General features: G+C 40.4%; 1 protein-coding gene across 2 annotated transcripts in view; it reads right to left on the bottom strand.

The window, feature by feature from the left end:
• LOC117242530 (basement membrane-specific heparan sulfate proteoglycan core protein-like) overlaps positions 1-24,727 on the bottom strand; it is a 187,992-nt gene that overhangs the window by 51,188 nt on the left and 112,077 nt on the right. For both annotated transcript variants that reach the window (XM_033509291.1, XM_033509292.1), the window contains exon 10: positions 2,721-2,828. In XM_033509291.1, coding sequence (XP_033365182.1) covers positions 2,721-2,828 — 108 coding nt within the window. The remainder of the gene's footprint in view (positions 1-2,720; positions 2,829-24,727) is intronic.

Raw genomic sequence — 24,727 nt, 5'->3', positions numbered from 1 at the left:
TAGCAGGTTTAATATTAACAAGAGAACTATGTGCAACCATGTGGTTTTATCGAAACTTTCTAAACCGAATCCCAGATCTGCTCACTCTACCCAATGATACTAAAAACTGCATAGTAGCCCTGACCAGCCTTTCAAAATGCAAAAATACATTAACCAATCAAATATTAATCGCTATAATCGTACAAAACTACCAAAGAAATTTCTCCTGACCCGAGGCCGATATTATCGCGAGCTTGAAAATGTCCTTCGATCTATTGTACTTGGAACTCTTCGATCACGCGAATCCCCGCTTTCGATATTGAAAGTCCCATTTTCCTTCGAACGATCACGATAGCCAACAACGATTTTAATCATTTTAATTATCCGTATAAAATAGTCAAAGAAACTGTTCCTAATCCTACTGCCATCGATACTGTTCCATTTTCACAATCGCTTGCCAAAATAATTTCCTCCGACGTTCCAATAATACGAATGTTTCGCAGTCTAACGAAATGTTTGAAATCAGTGGCCGAGGAAGGTGGGTGGCCAATTTTTGTTTGCACGTGTCGCACAGCCCAAACTGGCATTTCAGGTCGATACAGAGGAAGAAAGGGACGCCAGGTATCACCGTGGGCTGGTTAACTTTCGACGTGCAGCGTCGGAGCGTGCCTCCGCAAAAGACGATGGAAATAATAAGGGGTTAAAAGGACAGGAAGATAGAGTGCGGGCTGACAGAGGGAGGGAAGGTGGGGCAACAAGTGCAATGGCCTGAAAACGCGAGGCCATACCCCTTGCGTCTCTTCCCTCAGCCTGGTCGCCCATGTCTTCCCAGCACGCCATTGTTATTATTGTCACAGCTATTGTAATTATTCAGCTCATCGTAATACCTGGCCATTCGCGATTAGTTCCGGCGCAGTCGCGTGCCACACTGACGATGGCAGCTCATAAAATTGTCCTGCTTTTGCTCGCTTTCTTGCCCGCTGCGTTTCGCTTGCGTGTTCACTGTTCGACGAATTTTGGATGCTACTAAGCGCGGATTAAGGAGCAAGCTAAGGGAGGAAAGCTACGGGCCCAGGCCTTGCTCTTTCGGGGCCCTTGCTATTTAAGAGAAATACATGTTACTTTGTAACTAGGACGAGAAATTGGCTCTGCAGAAAACTGAATAAAGAAACAAATGTCTTTTGAAAGTATAGTAGAAGATTGGAGGTGCATCCTGGGAAAAATAAATTGTATCCAACGATCTTATCATTACGTGGAGAGACTGTCTTTTAAAAATGTATAGTAGATGATTTTAAATATGACTTGTTACAAAATAAATCTTATTTCATATTTACGTGAACGTGTTTCATTTTAACCCTCCCCCCTTCCCTGTTTCTCCCATGGATCAACAGACCCAGAGCTAAAAAATTTTAATCCGGCCCTGGGTGGTACTGACAATGATTGCGAAGGACAAGTGTGACTATGCTACGCGTAGAAGAGAAGCCAGTTTTTGAGATCGGTGAATCGATGAACATGGTAATTGCGATAATTTCGCACGAGTTCAAAGAGATTTGATCGAGGGTGGGTCGTGAATTTGTCGATGCGCGAATCGTTCAGTAGATTTTGAGCGAAGATGATTATGAAAGGAAAAAGGGTGTTTTTGGTTTCGATGAGTCTGTGAAAAAAGGAAGAGCGAAAATTATAGTGGATCGAGAGTTTGCAAAAGTCTATGGAGATCAGGATAAGAGCAGATTGTGACTTTGGGATGATCTGAGCGTACATGATTTCAATTTTGGTGTTTTTAATTTTTTTAATTAAATTTGGGTCGATGGGTTTATGAGTTAGGCGAGTTAGTGAGTGAATTGGTATGTGAATATAAATACGGTTTCCAATGCTACTGGCATTGACTGAGAGGTAAAGGATGATATGAAACAAATATTTGGATGCAGTCCAAAAATGATGAAAAGTGATGTTGTTTCGAGACACACTGAACGGCTTGGAAGATTCGAAGGCAACTATTGAAAGAATTTGAAAGATTTATGGATATTGTTTCACCGTTGTTTTCGGTCAATGTGTCTAATATATCGACGTTAAAATGCTTTTGCCAACTGTGTAGCAGACTGGACAGGAGATTTAGTATCCATGTGTTACGTAAAGTTATATCCCACTTGTTCGAGAACGTGCGAGAGATCTATACCCATCGCTATCCACATCATTTATGTTCTTACGATAACAGAGGATGCAGGTAACAAATTCAGACATTTCTGAATCACAGCAGAGAGAAAGAACAAACATGCTTATGTTAATCATTTGAAATTTTGTCCCGACATCGTTGAATTATTATTGACCAGTACCCGAATGAATAATTTCAAGATGTTAAACAAGTTAGTACACAATTGCCAAATACATTGCAAACCAAGGCGTTATTCTTCCAAGATCTCACGTTAGATTGTCACATGTCACGGTTAAATATGCGAAAGAAAGATCACCAAGTGGTTAAGAATTGTTTGATCGCGAAGGAGCGAAGCCACCCACGAAAACTGACGGGTTATTTTTGCAAAATCAATTCCCGAGTACCTCCGACGAATAGTTTGAATGAAATCCACGCGTGCATGCCATCGAATACATCGAATATAGTGCCGCGGTTACGAAATATTTGATGTTAATGCCGAGACACCCAACGGAACGAAGAAAACAGCGAGGAAAATAATTTTCCATGCACGACGAAACGGAAGAAAAGAAGATCCTACGAATGTACTCACGGCAGTTAAGTTCGTCCGATCTGTCTAAACAATCCTCGACGTTATTACAGCGGTCGTTGCTGTCGATACACTGACCGTTTCCGCATTTGAATTGCGAGGCGGTGCAGGCTGCGAACACAGAAAACGAAAAAGTCATGTAAAAAAAAGAGCGTGTAAAAAATATTCGTACTCGAATAGAAAACGTTGGAAATATACGACGAGGTTCGAACGAATATTTCAAACTTTGATTCCCGATCGATCTCATGGATCTCATATTGCGCGGCCATATTCGCGTGCAAAAACAACGACCGTAATGCGGATTCAATTTTGTCTATACGTTTATGCTCACACACATACACACGCGCGTGCACGCACGGAGAGAGAGAGGGGGGGAGGAGACAGAGAGACAGACAGAGAGACAGACAGAGGGACAGACAGACAGACAGACAGAGAGACAGACAGAGAGACAGACAGAGAGACAGAGAGACAGAGAGATAGAGAGACAGAGAGACAGACAGACAGAGAGACAGACAGACAGAGAGACAGACAGACAGACAGACAGACAGAGGGACAGACAGAGGGACAGACAGAGAGACAGACAGAGGGACAGACAGACAGACAGAGGGACAAATAGAGGGACAAACTGAGGGACAGGCAGAGGGACAGGCAGAGGGACAGGCAGAGGGACAGGCAGAGGGACAGGCAGAGGGACAGACAGAGGGACAGACAGAGAGACAGACAGACAGAGAGACAGACAGACAGAGAGACAGACAGACAGAGAGACAGACAGACAGAGAGACAGACAGACAGAGAGACAGACAGACAGAGAGACAGACAGACAGAGAGACAGACAGACAGAGAGACAGACAGAGAGACAGACAGACAGAGAGACAGACAGACAGGCAGACAGACAGACACACGCACACACACGCAAGCACGCACATGTTCACGTATGTATATATTTATTTATAGTCAATGTTAAAATTCCATCTACTTGTGTTGGTTGTTTCATCTGCATATGTGTGTTAGAATGCAAAGTTTGTTTGGTAGCTGGATTCTTACAAGTTTTGCAAAACAGGAATGAAGTTGTGTTGTACAAATTTTGACTCACACCACCCTGATTCTCAGATCACTAGATAAGACTAAATAAATTTTGTCAGATGGGAAAAAATTCACGAATGTTTTATCAGAATGTTGTAAAATGAAATTATAAGGTATAGAGAATTTTAACATATCGGAATAAACTAATTGGAAGAATCAGAACGGGTGACACATTTGATTTAATAAAAGCGGCAATGATACTATGAGATTTAGCTCTCTTTCCAAAAATTTGATCAGGAGCATGTTATATCAATCGACTGTGACTTCTTGGTTTGACGTTTTTAAATATCATTAGGGAATTTTGTATTGCTTCAAACGAATTATTTATTTATTACTTCCTCTTTGAGCTTCATAATATATGTTTTACATAATTATCGAAATTGGATAGTACTCGGTATCCCTCCACTAGATTACTTGGAGTTTAATCAAATTCAGTGCACGTGGTGAAATTCCCTCTGTAATTCGTTCCTTGTCTGTGATTTACAAAGAGAGTAGGCATCAATGGAACAGGAATTTCTCTGATATGAGAACAGACGAAGGAATAGAAATACGAAGGATCCAATAATGCAAATTGAATGCCGTTTAATATAAACTCGTAGAGGTACCGAAAGAAAGATCAGATTTCAAAGACTAGGTCCTCCATGGTATTCTACTATTTCTTCGCCGTTTAGTAAAACAACAAAGGTACTAAGCCAAATATGGAATACCACTTTGTTTTTTCGAACGTCATTCTTAGAAAATCAATAGCAACGAACAAAAGGTTTTCCTGGGTATCAAGAGCATTTCTTAGATTTCTAACATTATTCTAACAATTTTCAATATTGAACTAACGATAAAAAAATATAAATCCTACCTAATATATTATAGATATAGGATAGATAGCAAAATAGAAAAGAAATAGAAAGCAATAAAAAAAAAGCAAATAGTTTTATTCCTCTTATTGATTATAACATTTTAGAAAATAGCTACTTGCAATAGTCACATATTGCAGTGTCACACTTTGTGCAAGTACATTCGTCATGCGACCAGAGTGCGCGCATTAGGCACTTGATCCATATTTCTTCACCAGAGTATTGGGGAAAAAGTTTGTAGCAAAATAAACGATACCAAAGTGACTGAGCGAGGAAGCCTATAGTCGTTTGACAGATATTCATTTGTCAGATTTAAAAAAAAAATGGCGCTATTCCATACGGGGTGTGCTTTTCCAATATCTGGTAGTTTCACTCTAATCATAAATCTTAAATAACATTCTCACAGCATTGTTCTCTTTTTTATCTACCTGCTTAATCATCATCGATCTTAATTTACCGACAGGGATAAAACGAACGAGTTTAAACCAGGAGGAACGATGTAAGCGCCAATTAAATGTTTTCCATCGTGTAATAATTTTTTCTCTGGCCAGTTAACCTCTGCCCACTGACTGTCCAGTGATTTACTATAGGCAAGCCACTCTGCAGAGTTGTCAAAAGTGTTGGTGTATTGTGTTACAGATAAACAGAGGCCGTGGCTGGGCGCTCCAGTTTCAAGCCGACAGACCAGACTCTAGCTACCACTCGTATGTGATACGAGAGTACGTCGACCATGGTGTTTCAGCAATTGAATCGACAATGGTTCATCTCGTTTTCACAATTATGCCATGCTCATTCGAGACAATCCGATCACGTTTCGGATAGCGTTACCGTAACGCGCGTGAAGTGCCTCGCGGTTCGTATTTCTACCGATTTCCCGCGCTTCCGACCGACTTCCGCCGATACTGTTACCGACCAATGGTCACTCTTGTCGATTCGGGCATTAGTTTCACATTCACACAAAAATAACAAGAATGTAGGGTAATCGGTAGACTGCGGTCATTTATGCAAATTCGTGTTTTTACGAAACACAATTGGTAGAGTAGAGCCTGGACAGGGATTTGTTTCGCTTATATGAATGCTACAACAGATACTAAATAACCAAATGTTAATAACCAACTATGAATAATATATACATATCTATATATATATAATAATATATCCGCATATTACGCGCCATTTTTCATAGGACGATGTTTGACAAAATTTCACTTGAACCACTGTGATTCTCAATTCGTCAAATAAGAGCGCATCGTCGGATGATAAAAGGATCGTGAATGCTTTATTCAAAAATTTCATTCCATTAAGCATTCTTGTACTCTTAAATTTTCTGTAAGAACCAACGTGGTCAATGTGATTTGCTCCAGAGGAAGATCTTGATCGTCGAAAACCACAACAGCGGCCGCTCGAGGATTCCCCGGGCTTTTGTATCCACGATCTCTACAATTACCAATGGAGTAACGCGAGATTTAGGGTGGTCTGAGTTCCTCGGGTTAACTCTCTGACGAAGGTTAAGGAGAATTCCTATTAGCTTTCGTGGCAATGGCAATATAGCAGCAAATGGCCAGCCAGAGTCAAGTACGGCGATTGAGTGATAGTCTCCCGTGTCAAAGCACACTCGAGTTCCTTTAGCAGACATAACCTGATCGTGCCTCGTGTCCCTCGTATTCTTATGCCATCCACGCGTCGAGTAAACCCAAAGTAAACTGCTTGACACCAAAATCAAACGTGTTCTTACAAAAGACTGTGGAACTCGATTTTTCAACCATTTCCACTACTCGACTTTTTAAGTTACGTAAATAGATTTTAGGTTATGTAAATAGATTTTAGGTTATGTAAATAGATTTTAGGTTATGTAAATAGATTTTAGGTTATGTACACGAACATTCACAGGAACATTGAATCGAAGATCCTGATGCAAAAACTGGGCAAGTTCGCCGTTTACGAAAATTTGTATATTTTTATACATTGCCGATCGATTGGGCCAAAAATCGAGCAAGTGCAATGCGTGCGTGATAATCTCTGGACCTCCGCTTATTCCGCTTTCACCATGTGCCTGCCGCTCGAAAACATCATGAATGTTTATAAACGTTTCGCAAGTTTGCCCTTTTATCGTGAAAATTCGTAATAATCGAATTCCATCGAAACGCAACATTATCATCTTTATTGGAAACAAGGAAACAACAGGGTAAACCGCGAGATGGAGCGAAATATTGAAGGTGCGAGCTGTGGCGAGAGCGGATGGAACCAAGGCGGATGGAAAAGTTTGCCTGGTTACGTTTTTTTACGCTCTAAAGATGCATGAGAGCGTGCCTCGCGCTTCAAAAGCCCTGTCTCTTCGAGATGCATCTCTTTACAGCCGGCGTTTCTCTTATCATTCCTCCTCCCCCCGCCCCCCCCCAACTCCTGTCATGCTCGTTCGATCATAACTATCTAAAGCCCGAGAAGTTGTGGAAATTGCCGCTCCGCCACGCTCTAACCACTTTAACGTCGCGAGTTTTCCACCATCTTGATAAAACATACAATTTTCTAGCCCTAAAACGCTATTTTAACCCTCTCGCTCGTAAATTATTCAATAGCCAGCAACACTCGCGCAATTTCTAATTCCTCCGTCTATGGCGCGATAAATGGAGGATTCATGCGATTACTTGGACATTTGGAAATGATACTGTTTACGAGTTTCTATTTGTCATATGCGCTTTTAGATTTTTCCATTTTTACCTTCCTTCATTCGTCTTTATTTGTTAGGTTATCTTCGTTCGTAAAAATGTCAAGGTCGATCACAGGCGATTTCCGTTCTCCATTAGGGAGAACAGTTTTTCAGCTGTGATAACGAGGGCATTAGTATCGCGTGCAACAGCCCGTGCAAAGTTGCAGCGCTGCTTTTTCAGTCGCATCAACCCGGAAAGAACATCTTAGAGGTATCACCGGGCTTGAATTAATTTACCACACAAGGTAAGGTAGATCGAATAAATTCCTAGCATGCCTCGGACAATTAACCAAATATTTTCACGAGCGAACGTTTCTTTGCAAACGATGTAGTTCTGGTATAGTTTTCCTTCAATCAATTATTAACAACAGAAACGCATTCTTTCGAGCGCGTTTGAAAGAAAAGACGAGGATAGTAAAATTGTGCAACTTTCACGAGAAACGGATACGTTCATTCTCTAATTGGCGAATAACTGATGGAAATTTTAGTTATAGTAAATTAATACACTGCCTTTAGATCCACCAAAATCTACAGATACAAATTATAATTTAATAAATTATTTACAACTATCCTCGCTATTTATTAAATTTAATAGATTGCTAATTATTAATAAGTATCTCTCTGTCTATTACAATTTAATAACTTATTAATTATTAACTAGCGATAATAAATATCTATGGGAAATTAAAAATCTCATTGGCTTATGGCTGCTCTTCCGACTCTAATTCCTCGTGATTTAGTTTACATCACGCGATACACAAATTAATTAATTTACGCTCCTAGTACGATCAAATCGAGCATGAAAGGGTTAACAATTACGTACATATTCAGGGAGCGTAGTCTTCATTGAAATATAAATTCGTATCTTACCTTTTGGCTTCTTTTTTTTAAAGGCAGGTTTATTAGAAACGAAGAGCTGAAAGCGTAAGGTATGACGGTAAGGGGGTGAAAGAATACCCCATGGGGACTAAACTTCCCCTGCTGGCAGTCCATTAGAAGAGCACGGACGATTTAGCAGAGGGGCTTTTAGGTCCAGCAATTTGATGCTGCTTGCCTGTCATGCTAATATCCCGAGCTTTATATCGAGTCGAGTTTTTCTTCACCCGCTTCTGATGTATGGTTTCCCCGCGTAAGTTGCCGGGAGTACACGTCGTTGAACATACCGCTGGATGATGCTTTTGTTGCTGCTGCCCCGGATTTTTCCTCGGGGAGTAGCTTGTTCAGAATTTTCTCTTCTTTCGCGTATAAATATTTATTCTACTACCATTAAATAAAAATTCTAGGACACGTAGCGCGTTCGAGAGTCGCACTTGGACATCTCGGAACTTATTTCGTAGTCTTCCTTTTTCGATGTCCTAGCGTTAACTTTTTCCGTTGCTGGAATTTTCATTTTTGGCAAAGTTCCACTATATTTCCTTTTATCGCTAGAATTTTTGTTGTGATTCTACTGAATCGTATATTGCTGAAATTCCTTTTGTCTTTACTGCAATTTTACTACAATTGCTGTGTGTTTGAATTTACTGTTGCTGTAGTTTCCTCTTTTCCTATGTTCACACGTTGATCTTCATTTATCTTTGGAATTTCCATCTTTGGCAAAATTTCACTTATTTCCTTTTATCGCTAGAATTTCTGTCGTGATTCTGCTGAATCGTACATTGCTGAAATTCCTTTTGTCTTTACTGCAATTTTACTACAATTGCTGTGTGTTTGAATTTACTGTTGCTGTAGTTTCCTCTTTTCCTATGTTCACACGTTGATCTTCATTTATCTTTGGAATTTCCATCTTTGGCAAAATTTCACTTATTTCCTTTTATCGCTAGAATTTCTGTCGTGATTCTGCTGAATCGTACATTGCTGAAATTCCTTTTGTCTTTACTGCAATTTTACTACAATTGCTGTGTGTTTGAATTTACTGTTGCTGTAGTTTCCTCTTTTCCTATGTTCACACGTTGATCTTCATTTATCTTTGGAATTTCCATCTTTGGCAAAGTTCCACTTATTTCCTTTTATCGCTAGAATTTCTGTCGTGATTCTGCTGAATCATAGATTGCTGAAATTCCTTTTGTCTTTACTACAATTTTACTACAATTGCTTCTGCAATTGCTGTGTGTTTGAATTTACTGTTGCTGTAGTTTCCTTTCTTTTGTATTCACACGTTGATCTTCATTTGTTTCTGGAATTTTCTGGTTCCATTTATTCCTGAAATCTCCTAGTCTCTTTTATTCCAGGGCTCTTGAATCGCTGTTTCTGTTAGAATTCCACTTCTGGTTTTCCTGCTATTGCTTTCTATTGCTGGACTTGCCTCTCAAACATTTTGCGTCAATTTCTCTGTTATTAGAACTTTCCTTTTTCTTGTTGCTGAAATTCTTTTCTAACTTACCACACTCTTCGTTGCTGAAATTCTTCTTCTATTGCTCGTGCATTAATTCTGATTCACCCAGTCGATTTTTATACACACGCTTGACTAGAATACAATTATTTTTCGATAAATCGCCTATTTTTTCCACGTACATGAAATATTCAGGAAGAGGAGGGACGCGTTTTGCAGCGGAGAAAAAGCAATGCGGCACACGAGCAACTCCAGTTCCCGGTATACTCGCGTGATTTAGGAGATAACGAGTTCGGGCTCGTCCTAATGAGACACGGAAACAAAAAGGGCGTGATTTCCCTTCGAGGAGTGGAAGCAGTTCTCACTCTACTTTTCCACCCCCGCGTAACAAAATCCATCCGCAACCATAATCCTTCATAAAACCACAAAATCGACCTCCTTTCCGCAAATAACGACCAAACTACAATGAACACTAACAAAATTATGAAACAACTCTATCTTTCTATTTGCAATTTTGTTCTGTATATTTTTTAAGAGATAGCAACCTAAGGACCAGTTTGCAATAGCAATTAGATCAACTGGAATTCCCCATTCAGAGCCCATTATCAACCACTGTCGTAAGTTCGTGTAACAAAGAATGTCACACGAAGTGATACTTAACATACGCGTGAAAATAGTATAGCCCAAAGCTCGTTCTTCTAACCGTAACATCCGGAAGTCTGATAGGAGAAATATGTCAAAAAAAAAAAAAAAAAAAAGAAAAAATGCAAGAAGATAAGAGAAAATAAAAACACGTTACACAATTAACATTACAATAAATAATATAAATAGATAATTGTATTTATCGATTAATTTCCATGCATTGCGGATGTGATAACCAGAGGACAAATAAAGATTTGAAAAGTCGTGAAACTGAAGAAAACAGTCAGGAAAGGGTCAACTTAAGTGGAAAAACACAATTGAACGCGGTACTAGTTTCAAGAAAATGCTTGATTGAATGGATGGCTCACCAAGGAGAACTTTTCGTAACAAGTGTTTTACGCTATTGAAAAGATCAAGACGAAGATTAGGCTCAAGGTCGAAGTTTAAACGCGATCCATCAAGACGATTAACCATTAACCAGGTCCATTCGTAGCCCTATAATGGCGTGGACGGCCAGTGATAATCGTTTTAGAAAAATTACCATCGATTTCGCGGTTGAATTTGCATGAAAAATCGCCGCACGTTGGATAACGAGGAAACGAACATTACGCTGCGTTTCCAACGGGCCAGCCGCCATATATGAACGCGGTATATAAAGTATGTTCGCGTCATATATTGCGGGGGTGTGCCTTCTCCCCTCGTACACCAGGGATTCGACATATTTTAGTGGCCGATTTGCAATTTAAACGTTATAATTAATGACGTCCTGTCGTGTCTCGCGACGCGTTGCGAACGCGCCGTAACGAAAAAATTATTCCACGAGGAATGGCTGTGAGGAGGGCTGCGGCTAATTATTCAAAATTATCTTTGCAAGATCCTTCTCCGTTCTGCTGGCATTTTTCTCTTTCTCGCTTATTTCGATGTGACATTTTATCGAGAGACAAAAGTATATATTTAGGAATTCATCGGTAGCAGAAAGTATAACGTATTAGAAATTTATCGTATTAGGAAGCAAAGATGATTTAACCATATACGTGTAAGCTATTTAGAAATGTACAATTAGTTTTCTAATTGCATGTAATTTAATTTAAATCGTTTAGTAGTTTCGAACCCCGTTAACGGTTCCTTTCGTCGCATGAAATTCTTCGCCGAAAAATATTTCGATGCGAAGAGCAATTCGAAACCCTGCGAATTCTGTTTTATCGATATTCTACGATTAATTGGAAAGCAATTCCGCGATAGCGATTCCCTTTGTATCGATAGGCGATGTATTGAAAGATAATTCGAGACGAAGGAATTGGAAGCTGCATTTCTATCTCTTACCGATATCTTTCTAAATCCTTAATTTCCATGAAAGTGTAATTCGATATCCACGGAACGAGTGACCGTGGTTTCTCAGCTTTGGCCATTATCAAGCGAGAGAAATATCTGAGAATAGAAATGTGTGCACATATAGCTATAATTCCTTTTAGCCAGTTGCATTTTGCATTAGCAAGAAAAATGAGTGGAAGCTGGAGAAAGGAGCGGAACGATAAATAAATCATCGACGTTTAATCGTGTGCACAGTGAAGACGAGTACCGAGCGGCGCAATCGATAACTCGTTTACAATTAATTTCCCTTGGAATGACAAATACTTCTGCGAGTAGAATGGCTCGCGTCGAGCGGAAGTCGCGGCGTGAAACTGCACGATTTAAGCGTCCTTCCCAACAGTGATTCTCAACCTGTTCTATTTGAAAACTGTAATTGAAGTTCTTTTTAAAATGCCACTTCATCGACATTAGACGAAGATTAACCGACTGGAGTTGACGCGTGATTTTACGTACCATTAGACTGCGATTTTCTATGCAAAATTATATTTCTAGGAACACGATTAAGGAAACAGAAGTTCGATAGAGATTCATTTTTCCTGTTAAACGTTATAACAAATACTCCACCATTGCAGGTATATTTTAATTATTTTCGTACATTATATCCTCTCACCCTGAAATTTTGAATAAATGCACAAATCTGCAGTTGAAACATGTACGAACCTCTCAGCCTGATCAACTTCACTATGCGCGTAATTGACTACCGTAGTAGTCGGATCTCTCAAAGAAACGAGTTTATTTATTGCGTGAAAGTGACAGACGTAAACGTAAATTCCACGAAAATTCTTGGAAATATTAACATTCGATATACTTTTCTTTGCTTTTACAAAAAATGTGAGTTTTTTTTTTGAGATTATGTAACTATATCAATGTTCATAACCTTTCAACAGCTTGGCTATAAAATTTTGTATCGAGAACAGACCTGGATCGAAAATGTTACCGTCTGTCGGTAATACTTCCGACGATATCCGGTTATCGAGAAAATCCTGAAAATTCGACGAAATGTCGAGCGAGAGGGACATTTTTGTAGTGACAAGAGATCTTGGACAGTGGCCGTTTTCATTATATTTCTAGAGCGTGAAACATTTAGTCCTTCACGCGTGCAAAATCAACCGAGTAATCTACACCGGTGTGCATGCGTAAACTCCGCGATAACGACGGCTGAACGTACGTCTCGGCCCCTTATCGCGATTCAACCAGCCATAATTCCCGTTTTCACGGCCGGATCATTGCTATCTTATGAAACCCAACGCGGAATCGCCCGCGGCCACCTCGAAAAACTGCTGTTCTAAGCAAAGAAGAAATTCTTCCTTATGGAACCTTAGATAGATCTCTGCATCTTCCGCCAGTTTGTAAATTATGCGTTCGACAGGTCGAAACTATACTCGGAAATCTTGAACGAAACATTGCAAATACAAATTCACTAATTTTGGCATGTAAGACATCAATATCGAAATTTTATACGAGGTCTTGGTAAATTATTCTGCATTTTTAGGTTAGGTCGCAACAATATTCGAAGAAGTTCTTCCTCGCGAAACCTTTCACCATCGAATCCGCCAGTTTGTAAATTATGCATTCGACAGATCGAAATCTTCGATACTGTTTCCCGATTCTATAGACTTTCGATTAACTTTATGATATTAAATATAAAGATACGTTGAATATTTTAGTAGAAAAGTTGGAAATGCCAATGGTACATTATTCTACACTTTAAAGTTAGCTTGCAACGGTATCTATTTGCAAATTGTTCTGTTTGACCATCCAAGTCATCGATAATGTTTTTCATTTTTACAGATTCAATCGTTTTGTCATATTAGATACAGAGATACAGAGAGTTGGATATTTCAATGGAAAAATTGGAAAGTAATTTTAGGAAAAATATTTCTCGGCCGTGATAGTCACTCGTCGCCTTATCTGACGATTTCTGCGCGACATAATCCACCTTTCTACGAACCACCGAGTCATCCGGACTACAACGGGACCATTCTGCTCTCCCCGTGGGATCGCGGCGCTTGTAAACCAGCCTGTAGCTTACGTTCAATCAATGGAGCTTGGTAAATCGGGGAGAACACGGAAAATCGCGACAGAAATCGAGGTAACAGCTTGTCCGATCCCTCGGGGATACTACGGATGAAGCATTGCTTGGATTAATAAAATTCTGCCACGCGAATTTTTAGGTTAGGTTTCGCAGAACGTAGTCGTGAGAACGATAATTGCTCGTCGATTCGTCTTTGCGTAACGCAGGAAATTAGTTCCTATTCTAACTGTCTTCGCTGCTGATTATCGATCCTGTCATTATCAAAAGTAACAGAAATATAACCTAACCTTAACTTACGTATTGACAGATAAATTACTCTCAAAAATATTTTTAAGCGCTGAATGGATTTGTAATTGGGACGGACGAAAACCGACGCCGAACAATCGATGTGATCAATTAGCAACGATCAGTTCTCATTTGACTTTCCTATTCGGAAATGCTCTTGACAAAATAATTTAAAGGTCTTCTTCTCCCTTCGGACCATTCAAAAGGCTACTCTTCTGGAACGATCAAGTTTCTACATACTGTTATTAATATTTACAAACTAGGGAGCTGATTGTGCAGCTGAAAACAATAGATAAGATCCATATAAACGTACACGTTGCATCTGTCTGCGTTTATGGGATACCACGAATTTTCTGTTTTGATTTTACATTATCTAACGAGTTTTACGGAATATGCTCGAAATGACCATCTCGTATTTCAACACAATGACGTCTTGCCATGGATCCAGTTACACTCTCGATGTTTCCCGGTGTTTCGCGAATTTGTTGAAAAGCCTGTTCTATTCTAAACCTCGGTATTTCAACGTTCTCTATAGCAGCGTTTGCTCTGTGTACAAAATTCGTCACATCTCATAAACGAAGACAGTTAGAGAGCAAATGTTAATACGAACTTTTCTCGCTGTTTTTAACTGTACAATCAGCTTCTCGAGCGGTTCGTACATGTCCCCTTACACACTTACTGGAATATTATTCGATCTTTCAAAAAATCCCAGAGTCAGCCTCTAACCACGCTGTTCTTCTTCGTTCTTTTTGGACAAATCGTTTCAAAATGATCGACGGAATCGATCGGTAGACATCAACGGTGATCTGGCAGAAAACACGCGACGACAAAGAGGAGTCATCGATTCGTAGGTAGCGACCGAGGTTTGGCTCGTTTCGACAACGCGACAACTATAACCATACGCGGCAGCAGCAGCCTCTTTCCGCCCTCGAGTATCGTAAATAACGTTCAGGTAAAACGAATTGTCGATAAATAAATGCTCGAGCCGCGGATACGTGTCACGCGTGGGTGGACAGCGGCCGGTTGGATCGTTATTTCATAACAGGTCACGCTATCGTTTGTCCACCGAGCATATGAACCCACCGATGTCTCCCTCTCTCTCTCTCTCTCTCTCTCTCTCTCTCTCTCTCTATGTCGCGCAACGCGTTTTCATTCGTTAACTGACGTGCGGTTTGTTCTCGCCAGACGCAATTAGAATTCAACCGAGTGTCCTTCTTCTCTGTCGATCGAACCTCCTACCGCCTCCACTTTCATCCGACAATTCCATTTTTTCGACTTTCCACCATAAAACCTCGTCGATACAAACTCCTCCGTTTTCAACGATTCTGTCCGCTCCAAGATCAAAAATTCCACGTGTAATAATACCGTTCTTCTATCTGGTATCCGTTTGATTCTTCGGGGTTTAACGAATTATTTGAAATTTTATCTTCTTTTATCTTCTAAGCGAAATTATGTTACTCGAATTTCGTACGTGTTACGAAATAAAGATTAAATATGTAACATCGATAAGTTGTACAAGGTACAATGAAGGCGATAGCTCTTCGGATTTCTTCAGTTTTGGAACGATCGATAGGAGGACGTATGGACAGAATTAATTACGCGTATCGCGATGCTACTACTATAGATCGTCCTTGGAACGATTATGTTATAGGTGCGTATGTGAATGGTTCGTCAGTACAGGCGACAGAATCTTCAATTTGAGGAAACTGGGTAAATTTGCAAACGTTAAAATGCATTATTATACGAGACCATAAAAGAAGAAGTTACTCTTCTAGACAAATTTTCTTGGCTATTAGACGAAGAATCGATTGAAATCAAGTTTCCAGGCAGATTAAAAATACTCCGGTGTTAATTAATTTTCGAGGAAGATTAAATTGTAATTTAACAATAATTAAATTGTAATTGACAATATGCAGGGAAAGAAGATTATTTCTCCTGGAATCGTTGTCTTCGATTACAATATCGGGCAAACATTTTGCGGTACTAACTCGCAGAAAAATGGACCAAAAATTGGTTCCGGTTTTCCTAGAGACGATGTTAAAAACCAGGATGACTCTATGGCTGGCTTTAAAACCCGTGTAGAAATATTCGTATTTCGGTTGACAGAAGCTTCGTACGGAAGGTATCTCTTTATCAATTAGAAATTCTCGGCTATGCAGTTTGCTAGCCGGCAAGGAATCATATTTTACCGCATCCGCAACTGATACGTGGAGAAGATGCCTTTCATGGCGCATTCTTAGACGTCGTTTGAGATTTCACCAGCTCCGAACACCTTCTTCCAGAACCAATCTTTGTTTGACAGAATCTTTTTCCCACGGTGCATTAAATTTCTTACAAAATTCCCCATAAATTCATCGATTCGCGACTGAACAATTTCTAAATCCGACTCAGCCGTTGACAGGCGCTTTTCGCGTGCTACAGTTGCCCATTTAGGATCCGTTTTTAGCTGCACGTATACTTCCATGACTCTCACTCAGGACTGTATCAATATTTACTTCGGATTTGCCAGCTGGAAACAAGAATTTTCTATTCTGTTACACTATTTAAACGTGTCAGACGAGCAGCGAAGCTGGATTTTCCTGAAATAACAGCGATCGACGTCGATAATCTGATCGGTTAAATCGAGTTAATGATTGCTGTATTATATATGTGTGTAGAAGGTGAATTTATCGCAAACATCTATATTTTTAGAGGCTGCATAACACCGACGAGAGTCACTTAATTTCCACTCGAACCCGATAAAAACGTCATTGAAAAAGCTTCTAGGTAATTTTTTCATGCAACCCTTTCTGCATAATGCATGGATCGATACAGTTGGACGACTTGGAGAACGCTCTTTCGCATGCAGAATTCGCTCGTAATTGTTGGCACGAGCCGGCTGGACGCTTCCTGTCGCCTTTTCGACTGGCTGACAATACACGGTTAATTACCGTGCGTCGCATAACTTGCCGATGCAATCATGCAATGCGACTGAAAATACCAAACAACGCACGGTGGTATAGTGTTCCCTCCTACCCCTCCCTGTTTTCCCCTCTTTCTCGGACGAATACTCCTCTTTTTACCAACCAATGCGAGAACGTGACACGATCAGCGGAGCGAAGGGGCTTCTCACTCGATGGTGTTTGTGTTGCACATGCATCGCCAGTTATGTCACCCAGTCGAATGTTGCACGCGATGAGTTCATCGCGGGCATGCTATCGGCAGCGTATCGCGGAAAACGTGGGGTGACGTCACTCCCATTCCATTCGATGAGATCTCGATGTCTTTTAACGTTCCTCCAGGAGAATGAACAGAACCGCAAGGAATTTGTTCGACGTCAGAAGAGGAAAACCGCAGAGAAACGTCGTTGTCACCGCTATAATACATACCACCATGCGTGCACCTGGTTCGCCAGCCGAGATACAGCTTTTCGATTTTTAAATAGGGAAATTAATTAGCATAACGAATTATTCTTTATGTTCGGCGTTTAATGTAGTATCTTATGGGAATTTTTAGCCACATAATGGAGAAAACAGCTAGGAAAAATTCGTCGGTGGAATCGGGAGTCGAACTCGCGACCTCCTAGTCGCGAGCTAGTGCGTTAGTCAATGTGACTAATTAAGAAATCGATATTTAATGATTTTGTAATCCTTATAAGGCGTCATCTATTCCAGTAGTCCGATAGAATGAATTATACAATATAGGAGTAGTGAGTCACGATATTATGGTATTATAATTAGATGGTGACCTAAGTTATTAGACAAATATCCCATTAATCAGATCAAAAATACTGGAAGAGATATCTGGCCCAATTTCCTTCGAACATTTTTACTTAAGAGACGCTATACGGGTCGTCAAGACAATGATGCCACGAGTCAATTTAGACACTCGTGCCCTAATCGAAAAGCGACATTCAAAGAGCATTTTGTAGGCTAATTGTTCGTTACGCCACGCGTTTCCTTGGAAATGATTCGCCGTCGCTTAATCAGGCGGGCGGATTATATTTCTTAGCAAGACGCGTTACTTTTCGTGGCGCCACGTGGGTTTCTATGTCAATGTCGCGGTGTATCCACGCGAAAGCCTCTCCTCTTTCGTGAAATGTATCAAACCTACGTACGAGACTATTATTGGACCATCAGAGACTCTCGATCCCGTGGAGCGTCGGTGGAATATTTCTGACTGTGCAAACAGTGAATCAGCTTGGACTCAATTAATTCGACGTGTTCGCTCTTTGCATCACGATCATCAACATGATTGATCTGTTTTTGTAGTTAGATAAAACAGGAAGTTCCATGTCTTCATACTAATTTAACCGTTCGCTTAGAATTTTGTAATCTCCGCTCGGCTAAATCTTCGTGTCACGGATGTTACGAGATCGCCATATATGTAGGTTAGTCACGTGTGCTGGAAGGGACTGGAGATTCAATGAAACCGATGGAATTTTACGAAACTTCGAACGTGGGTCCAAATTGCTCTGAGTGATTTAATGGCAACAAGAACAACCTTAGAAATTAGGAAAACGTGCCTCGTCATATATGGCTGGCTATAGGGACCAGATCTAATGGTAGATGGGGAAATTCCCTAGATTGGAGCGGGTGGCAACATTTTATGTTCCACGCGTTGGCAGACTTAGACGTTAAATAATCTTAGAATACACCTTGGAGGTTATATCGAAGGTACTTCCTGGATTTGGATATATTTATCAAAATTGATGTTTTAGCGTATGGTTGGCTGACACTTTGGGGCACAATTTTCATAATTTTACGATACTGAACCGTGTAGGTGTAAAATCTTGAATCTAAATTTCTAAACGTCTGAACAATGTAAGAACGAAACCTAGCCAGAACCTAAGCTGGTATCAGGCTTCTCTTGCACGCTGGTCTATAAAATCTTATTTTCTTTCTGTCATATAAAATTTAATATGTGATTTCTATAGAATTTTTTATACTGAATTCATGTATAGAATCCGTTTGTTCTCGTCACGCGAGGTTTTCACGTGACACACAGTTTGATTATTTAGTGACTCGTATAATTCTATAGATTTGGGAATTGTACCTAACACAATACCTAAAACCTGGTACCTATCGATTTGCTGGAATATTTCGCTCGAGGAACATCTCGTTTATGCGTCTAGCAATAAATTAACGAACACGGAATATCCTCCCTGACGCGAAATCATTCATGGACAATCAACCGACAGCGTTCATCTATATAATAAATAAATTTTTACCTGTCCTATACACAGTACGATTTCTTACTACGGGATTTCGTTCTTCTGAACATACTAAGCAGAAGTTAAATCCGCCTTATGTATACATACTATACTATTGACGATATAACTGTAAACTCAGTTATTAAGTAATATAAATCATTATTACAGAAAAACTATGACAGACGAATGACGGAGCATCGAAAAATACGCAAGAACCGGTATAAATAGCCCGTGTGACAGAAATCATGTTGACCAGCGTAATTATAGGCTAGCAAGAGTAACAAATTCTCTCGCATGACAGCGACAAGTTTAATAGCAAAGCAAGTTACCAGTCAGCTGATTCATTTCGCATAAAATAGCAACAACACCGTAACGAGACTATGGCCTACAAATCGCAACTATCAACTGATGAATTATCGTGCAAGAGGGCCTTTCTAACAAGAGGTGGAGAATTTTCTACAGACGGAGAGAAAGCTTTTACACAATTGCAAGGTTCAACAATTACACGAAATTTAAGATACATATCTCTGTGCGTAGTGCACAGAGAGGGACGTTTCCTAGCGTTAACATGGTCGCCTTTGTCACTTGTCGTTTAGCTTTTACAAGGACTGCCTTTAATTACGAACACGTTCTGTTCTGTTTTTATCTTTTTCTTTTTTTTTTTTTTTTTTTTTTGTTTTCCTACGTTCCGTATCACGCGATGACATCAGCGAGTCGCTAATTCTTTCTGTCAGTTCGAACGAACGTTTCACACCCACGGCTACGATGAGATCAACCGACCAAAGTGGCGTTTTAATTACCGCGAATCGTGGGTGTTACACGCGGCTCGATTCCTCGGCACCCTGGTGCACGAGGAACCAGGACAGGCCTCTTTAATTATTTACTAGCCTGGCGAGAAGCTGGTTTAATCCGATCGCGCCTTTTTCTCTCACTCCAATTAACCTTTCTCGCGTACACGTTCCAAGAAACGTTCTTTACGATGTCATATCTTTGCATATATATGTATATACTTTGTCCATGGATCATAACCTAAATTATGACGAAGAATGATCCGACCGACGGACGCTTAGGAATTGTACGTGGAAGGTCTTTTGTGAATGAAAAACGCCTTCGAGGAAGCAACGATTTCTGGAGTTCATTATACCCGAAGCAGAGGATATATCTGCTGCAGCGATCTCACTCGGCGTCGGCCTTTGACTTCTTGCTGCCAGTGTGGTCGGCGGCCACGTTGCCAACTGTTGAATCCCTTTTACGTGCGACATTCTTGGAGATTTCCAAGTCTCGCTTGACAGAATCGTTGTCAGTCGGAAATTTTACCATGTTTTCGTTGAATTTAGATTCGTTGAAGTAGCCAACATTTGTCATATTACGGTAACAGTGTAAAGATATTGAAATCGTTAAATAATATGTGCGTGATAAGACATGAGAAATTTATTCAGCAATCGACGTGTTGAAATTCCGAATACCAATGAAGATTATATCACAGTTTTCAAATGTAACTCTCAAACATGTTTGAACAACATAGTTGACACCACAACGGCAATAGCATTCAAACGATCCTAAGGGAAGTAGTAAATTCCTAAAGTAAATTCTTCCTCATCTCGAGCGAGGACAACGATCTCCAAGATTTATTCAAATCCCCCAACATCAAACACCCAATTGGTGTCAACAAGTAGCCAGAAGCCAGACAAGGAACTGGTTTGCTTGCTCTGATTACTCTCGGGTCACTTTCATTGAGCTTCGACACGGTTCCACAACGGTTCGCCTCGAGAAATTCTTTTAAATTTATCAATGAATTCATCATCATCCTTCTCTTCCTTTTTTCTTCTCAATGTGCTAGAGAAGAGTAGAGAAACTCGAGGAGAGTCACACGTGTATCTTTCATTTTATCGTCGATCTATCGAACACAACTTTCCGTGTTAACTGCAATTGCCAACGAAAACATGTAGTTACGAGAGCAGCAACAACAACATTCCTAGAGTCACATTTTTCTTTTTCCCCACGTCACGTGTAACCGAAGTGCTAGAAAAGCGATACGTTTTCACAGGCAATTATTCACGCACGTCTTCTGGCCACATTGCGACTAAATGAATAATTCATAACGGAGCATTGTTAAAATGCCGCGACGGCAAATATTTACGATTAAAATTGATCGATATGAACGTAAACAGCAATGTAATGCGAGAAAAAGTCGCTGAGAAATATTTCTAAGGGAAAGGGGATTCGAACCTCGGTCACGCGCGTGGAAGACAGCCGCGCTAGTAACTTGCCCAACTTCGTTCTAATGCGTTTCAATCTTGTTCCATTTATTAGTCGCACGGTTTGATTAGAAGAATGATCAAAGTATTTGGAATGAACTACTTTTCTAGAATTCCACTTTTAAGTAACGCACCTAACGAATGCAATGTACATTTTGCAAATTTAACGTATGGAGGACACGGATACTGTAAACAGTTTGTCTAAAGTAATATAATAATTAATTCGAAATTGAATTCTCAATACGAAATACACAAGTATCATTGCCAACGCACAAATGCTGTTATTAATTTCATTTAATGATTAATTAATCTTCGGTATGTCGATGCTAAGGAAACCGGCTAACTGTAAGCATTACAACAAACGGTAATCGATCGATCCGTTGAACAGGAACGAGCAGTTTGTTTCCTCAACCTGTATTTAGCTGTGTTAATGATCGTCATTATCCGCAAGAAGCCAGGAGCAATAGACGCATTTATCCTATTCAAGGATCGAGCTATTGGCGACGATAATTGGCATACAGTGTGCTGATAAAAAATAAACGATGCAACATTCTTTTCGCAAAATAGCTGCAGGGACTGAGGCGTAACCTCGTGATTCTTCGTGTTAGTAATCATCGACGTAAAAGATTGGCTATTTATCCACGAATTCCACACGATTAGACGCGTCTGATTGCTTAATCGAGTTGCCGATAAAATCGCTGATTCTGAAAAAAATTGATTGTAAACTTCCATCATTGTTAGAGTATCAAGCATCCTCGTCTTGTCTGATCGTTGCTCCACGTACCGATATACACCGATAATAAAACAATAGAAGAATTGTTGCGCCTGTGCATTGAATAAAACAGGATAATACAGTCATCCAGCAACAGTTCATAAGCAACGGAGTGGAGAAAAACTAATTTTTGGAATTTTTGTCTGTTTGTCTGCTCGTTTGTACTCGCATCACGTAAAAACTACTGAACGGATCTTGATGAGGTTTTCTTTGTCGTATAGCTTAGTGTCCGCGAAAGAGAACAGAGTACATTTCATCTTCGACCGTTTCGTAGAAGCAGAGAAATAGTCTGGCATCTGAGTTATATGCGCTCTCGTATTGTTTACCGTTTACGTTCTGCTTCTTCCGGAATCGAAGCTTTTTATAATTTAGTGCTTTTTCCTACGAGCAACAACCTAACTGTTATTATAAAAGATACTGGGAAGGTATTTCATATTCATAAAAATTCATCTGCTTAAAAATTGTTGCGTACATTAGCATTCCACGCGAACGAAGTTGCGTGCGAAGAGCAGTATACAGTACGAAGGTAAATGACTGTGCTATTTTTATTTGTCAAGAGAACAGCAAGCAGTCTAATGCAACTACTTCGATGTTATACGGCGAACAAAGGATCTTAACATCGATTATTGTTGTACAGATTCAATCAGGAATAATTAAATTACGATCATCGGTTCACATTTATCGATAAAACGAATCGCCGTGACGCAAGTAGAAACAGCTTGCTTTTGCTACGTATATTAACGTGGCTTGTCATTAAGCTGTCAATTCAAGAAGTTAATACGCCATCATTAATCTATCTATGGATAAAATCGCGTTCATAAAAGAATAAAATATGTTATGTAACAATTCTCTTTACAAGGTGATTTATTCCTCGCGCTTATCTTACATTCCTCAGCGTGTAATCAGTCGCAGCAGCACAAATGTGAGGATTCGCCTTTGACGATAACTCGGATGAACGTTGCATAACCTATCACAGTGAAAACACAAAATTGAACAAACCTAAGCGCCAATTTACTCGGTACACGTGTCAACTAAAATGTAGCATTGGCACTGACTCGTTGTAAGCGCGTTCGACGTTCTCAGTCAGGTAGGTCCGCAGCATCGAGCGGAATTTATCGAGGCTTCTCGAACGAGAGGAATGAGAAACACGAGAGAACGACAAGGTAGCGCTGGATCACGATGCTATTTCCGGCCTGACCGCGTAAAAATCCCTAAAACTCACTTAACGCGATTAAGCCGTGCATTTCCGCGACCTCTCCAGCTTCATCTTCGTAAGAGCTTAATAAAATATTGAAGAAGAAACGGCAAGCAACATGTAGGCAGACGCGAGACAAAGAGAAAGAAGCATAAGCAAGGCAGGAAGAGTAGGAGGCGGAGGAGGATTGAAGCAAGGATAAACGCGTTAAGTCTGAGAAATTCGGTCGACCTTTGTACACGGCGAGACCGAGTGCACGGCTATTATGCACTCGAATCGCCGTGAACTCTAATCTCGTCCTGCCGGAACGGAAGAACGTAACTCCTACACTACTCGTCTCGCGTGACAAATATCAGCTCATCTCAGGATTGCACACGGTCCTTGCAACCTTCCTAACGACCCTTTCAACGCGCGAATTATGCATACGCCAGGTTGAAAATATCGTCGTGGCAGTCGAAAAGAAATATCTCCAACAAGTGGCTTTTTCCTTCCTGGTGTTTACTACTGACGACTAGTAACCTTGGTTTTTTAGAAAATGTTGAATTATTTAGAATCTAGGTTGTCTTCGCGCTTGAAAGACAGCTTGTTCCTATCTAAGCATTTTCACCTGTTCGTTCCAATCCCTTTGTTACTTCTTCTTTTGTTAGTTCTCATCTAGGATCGGGTGTGCTACATATTACACGACGTTTCGATCGGCGTCCTCGAGAGGGAATTTTCGTGGGGATGCCGCAGCATTCGAATCACGAGCAATGATCTAGATAAAGAAGACGGAAGTGGAAGTGTCGCCGAGATAACGGCCTCGGAATGCCTACGCAATAATCTCGAGAATCTTGGGAATCACTCGCGGCAAGCGGAAGCGCCGATGAAGAATGACGAGCTTCGCACAAAAGAACGTTTTGCGTGCTCAACCACGCGTGTAACCACGTCTTGTATCTCGTGCGCAACATTTTCCCGATTAATTTCTTAGAAAATTGAACTATGTCCGTAGCCACGGGCGAAGAAACGCGGCAGATCACGGTGCAACACACGGTTTCGGCGAAACGATAAAATTGATAAAATTGATATTAAGACGAATCCGGTATATCGAGAGATTTGCCTCGAGGCACGCGGTGAAGACTAAACCGTTCGTTTGCGCAACTTTCTCCGCGATTGCTATACTTCCACGACGTGTGGATTAGCACGAGCGTGGAAACTACTCGAAAATTGGCACCTGACGTTATCCAGACTTCTAATCTCGATGTAATTTCTAGCTCGGACTTCGACGTCTGATGCTACCCTCGCTAATGGTCAA

Source organism: Bombus vosnesenskii, unplaced genomic scaffold (assembly GCF_011952255.1).
Source record: "Bombus vosnesenskii isolate JDL3184/JDL3185 unplaced genomic scaffold, Bvos_JDL3184-5_v1.1 scf7180000016274, whole genome shotgun sequence".
Taxonomy (NCBI): Eukaryota; Metazoa; Arthropoda; class Insecta; order Hymenoptera; family Apidae; genus Bombus; species Bombus vosnesenskii.
This window is presented reverse-complemented; position numbering and strand designations above follow the sequence as displayed.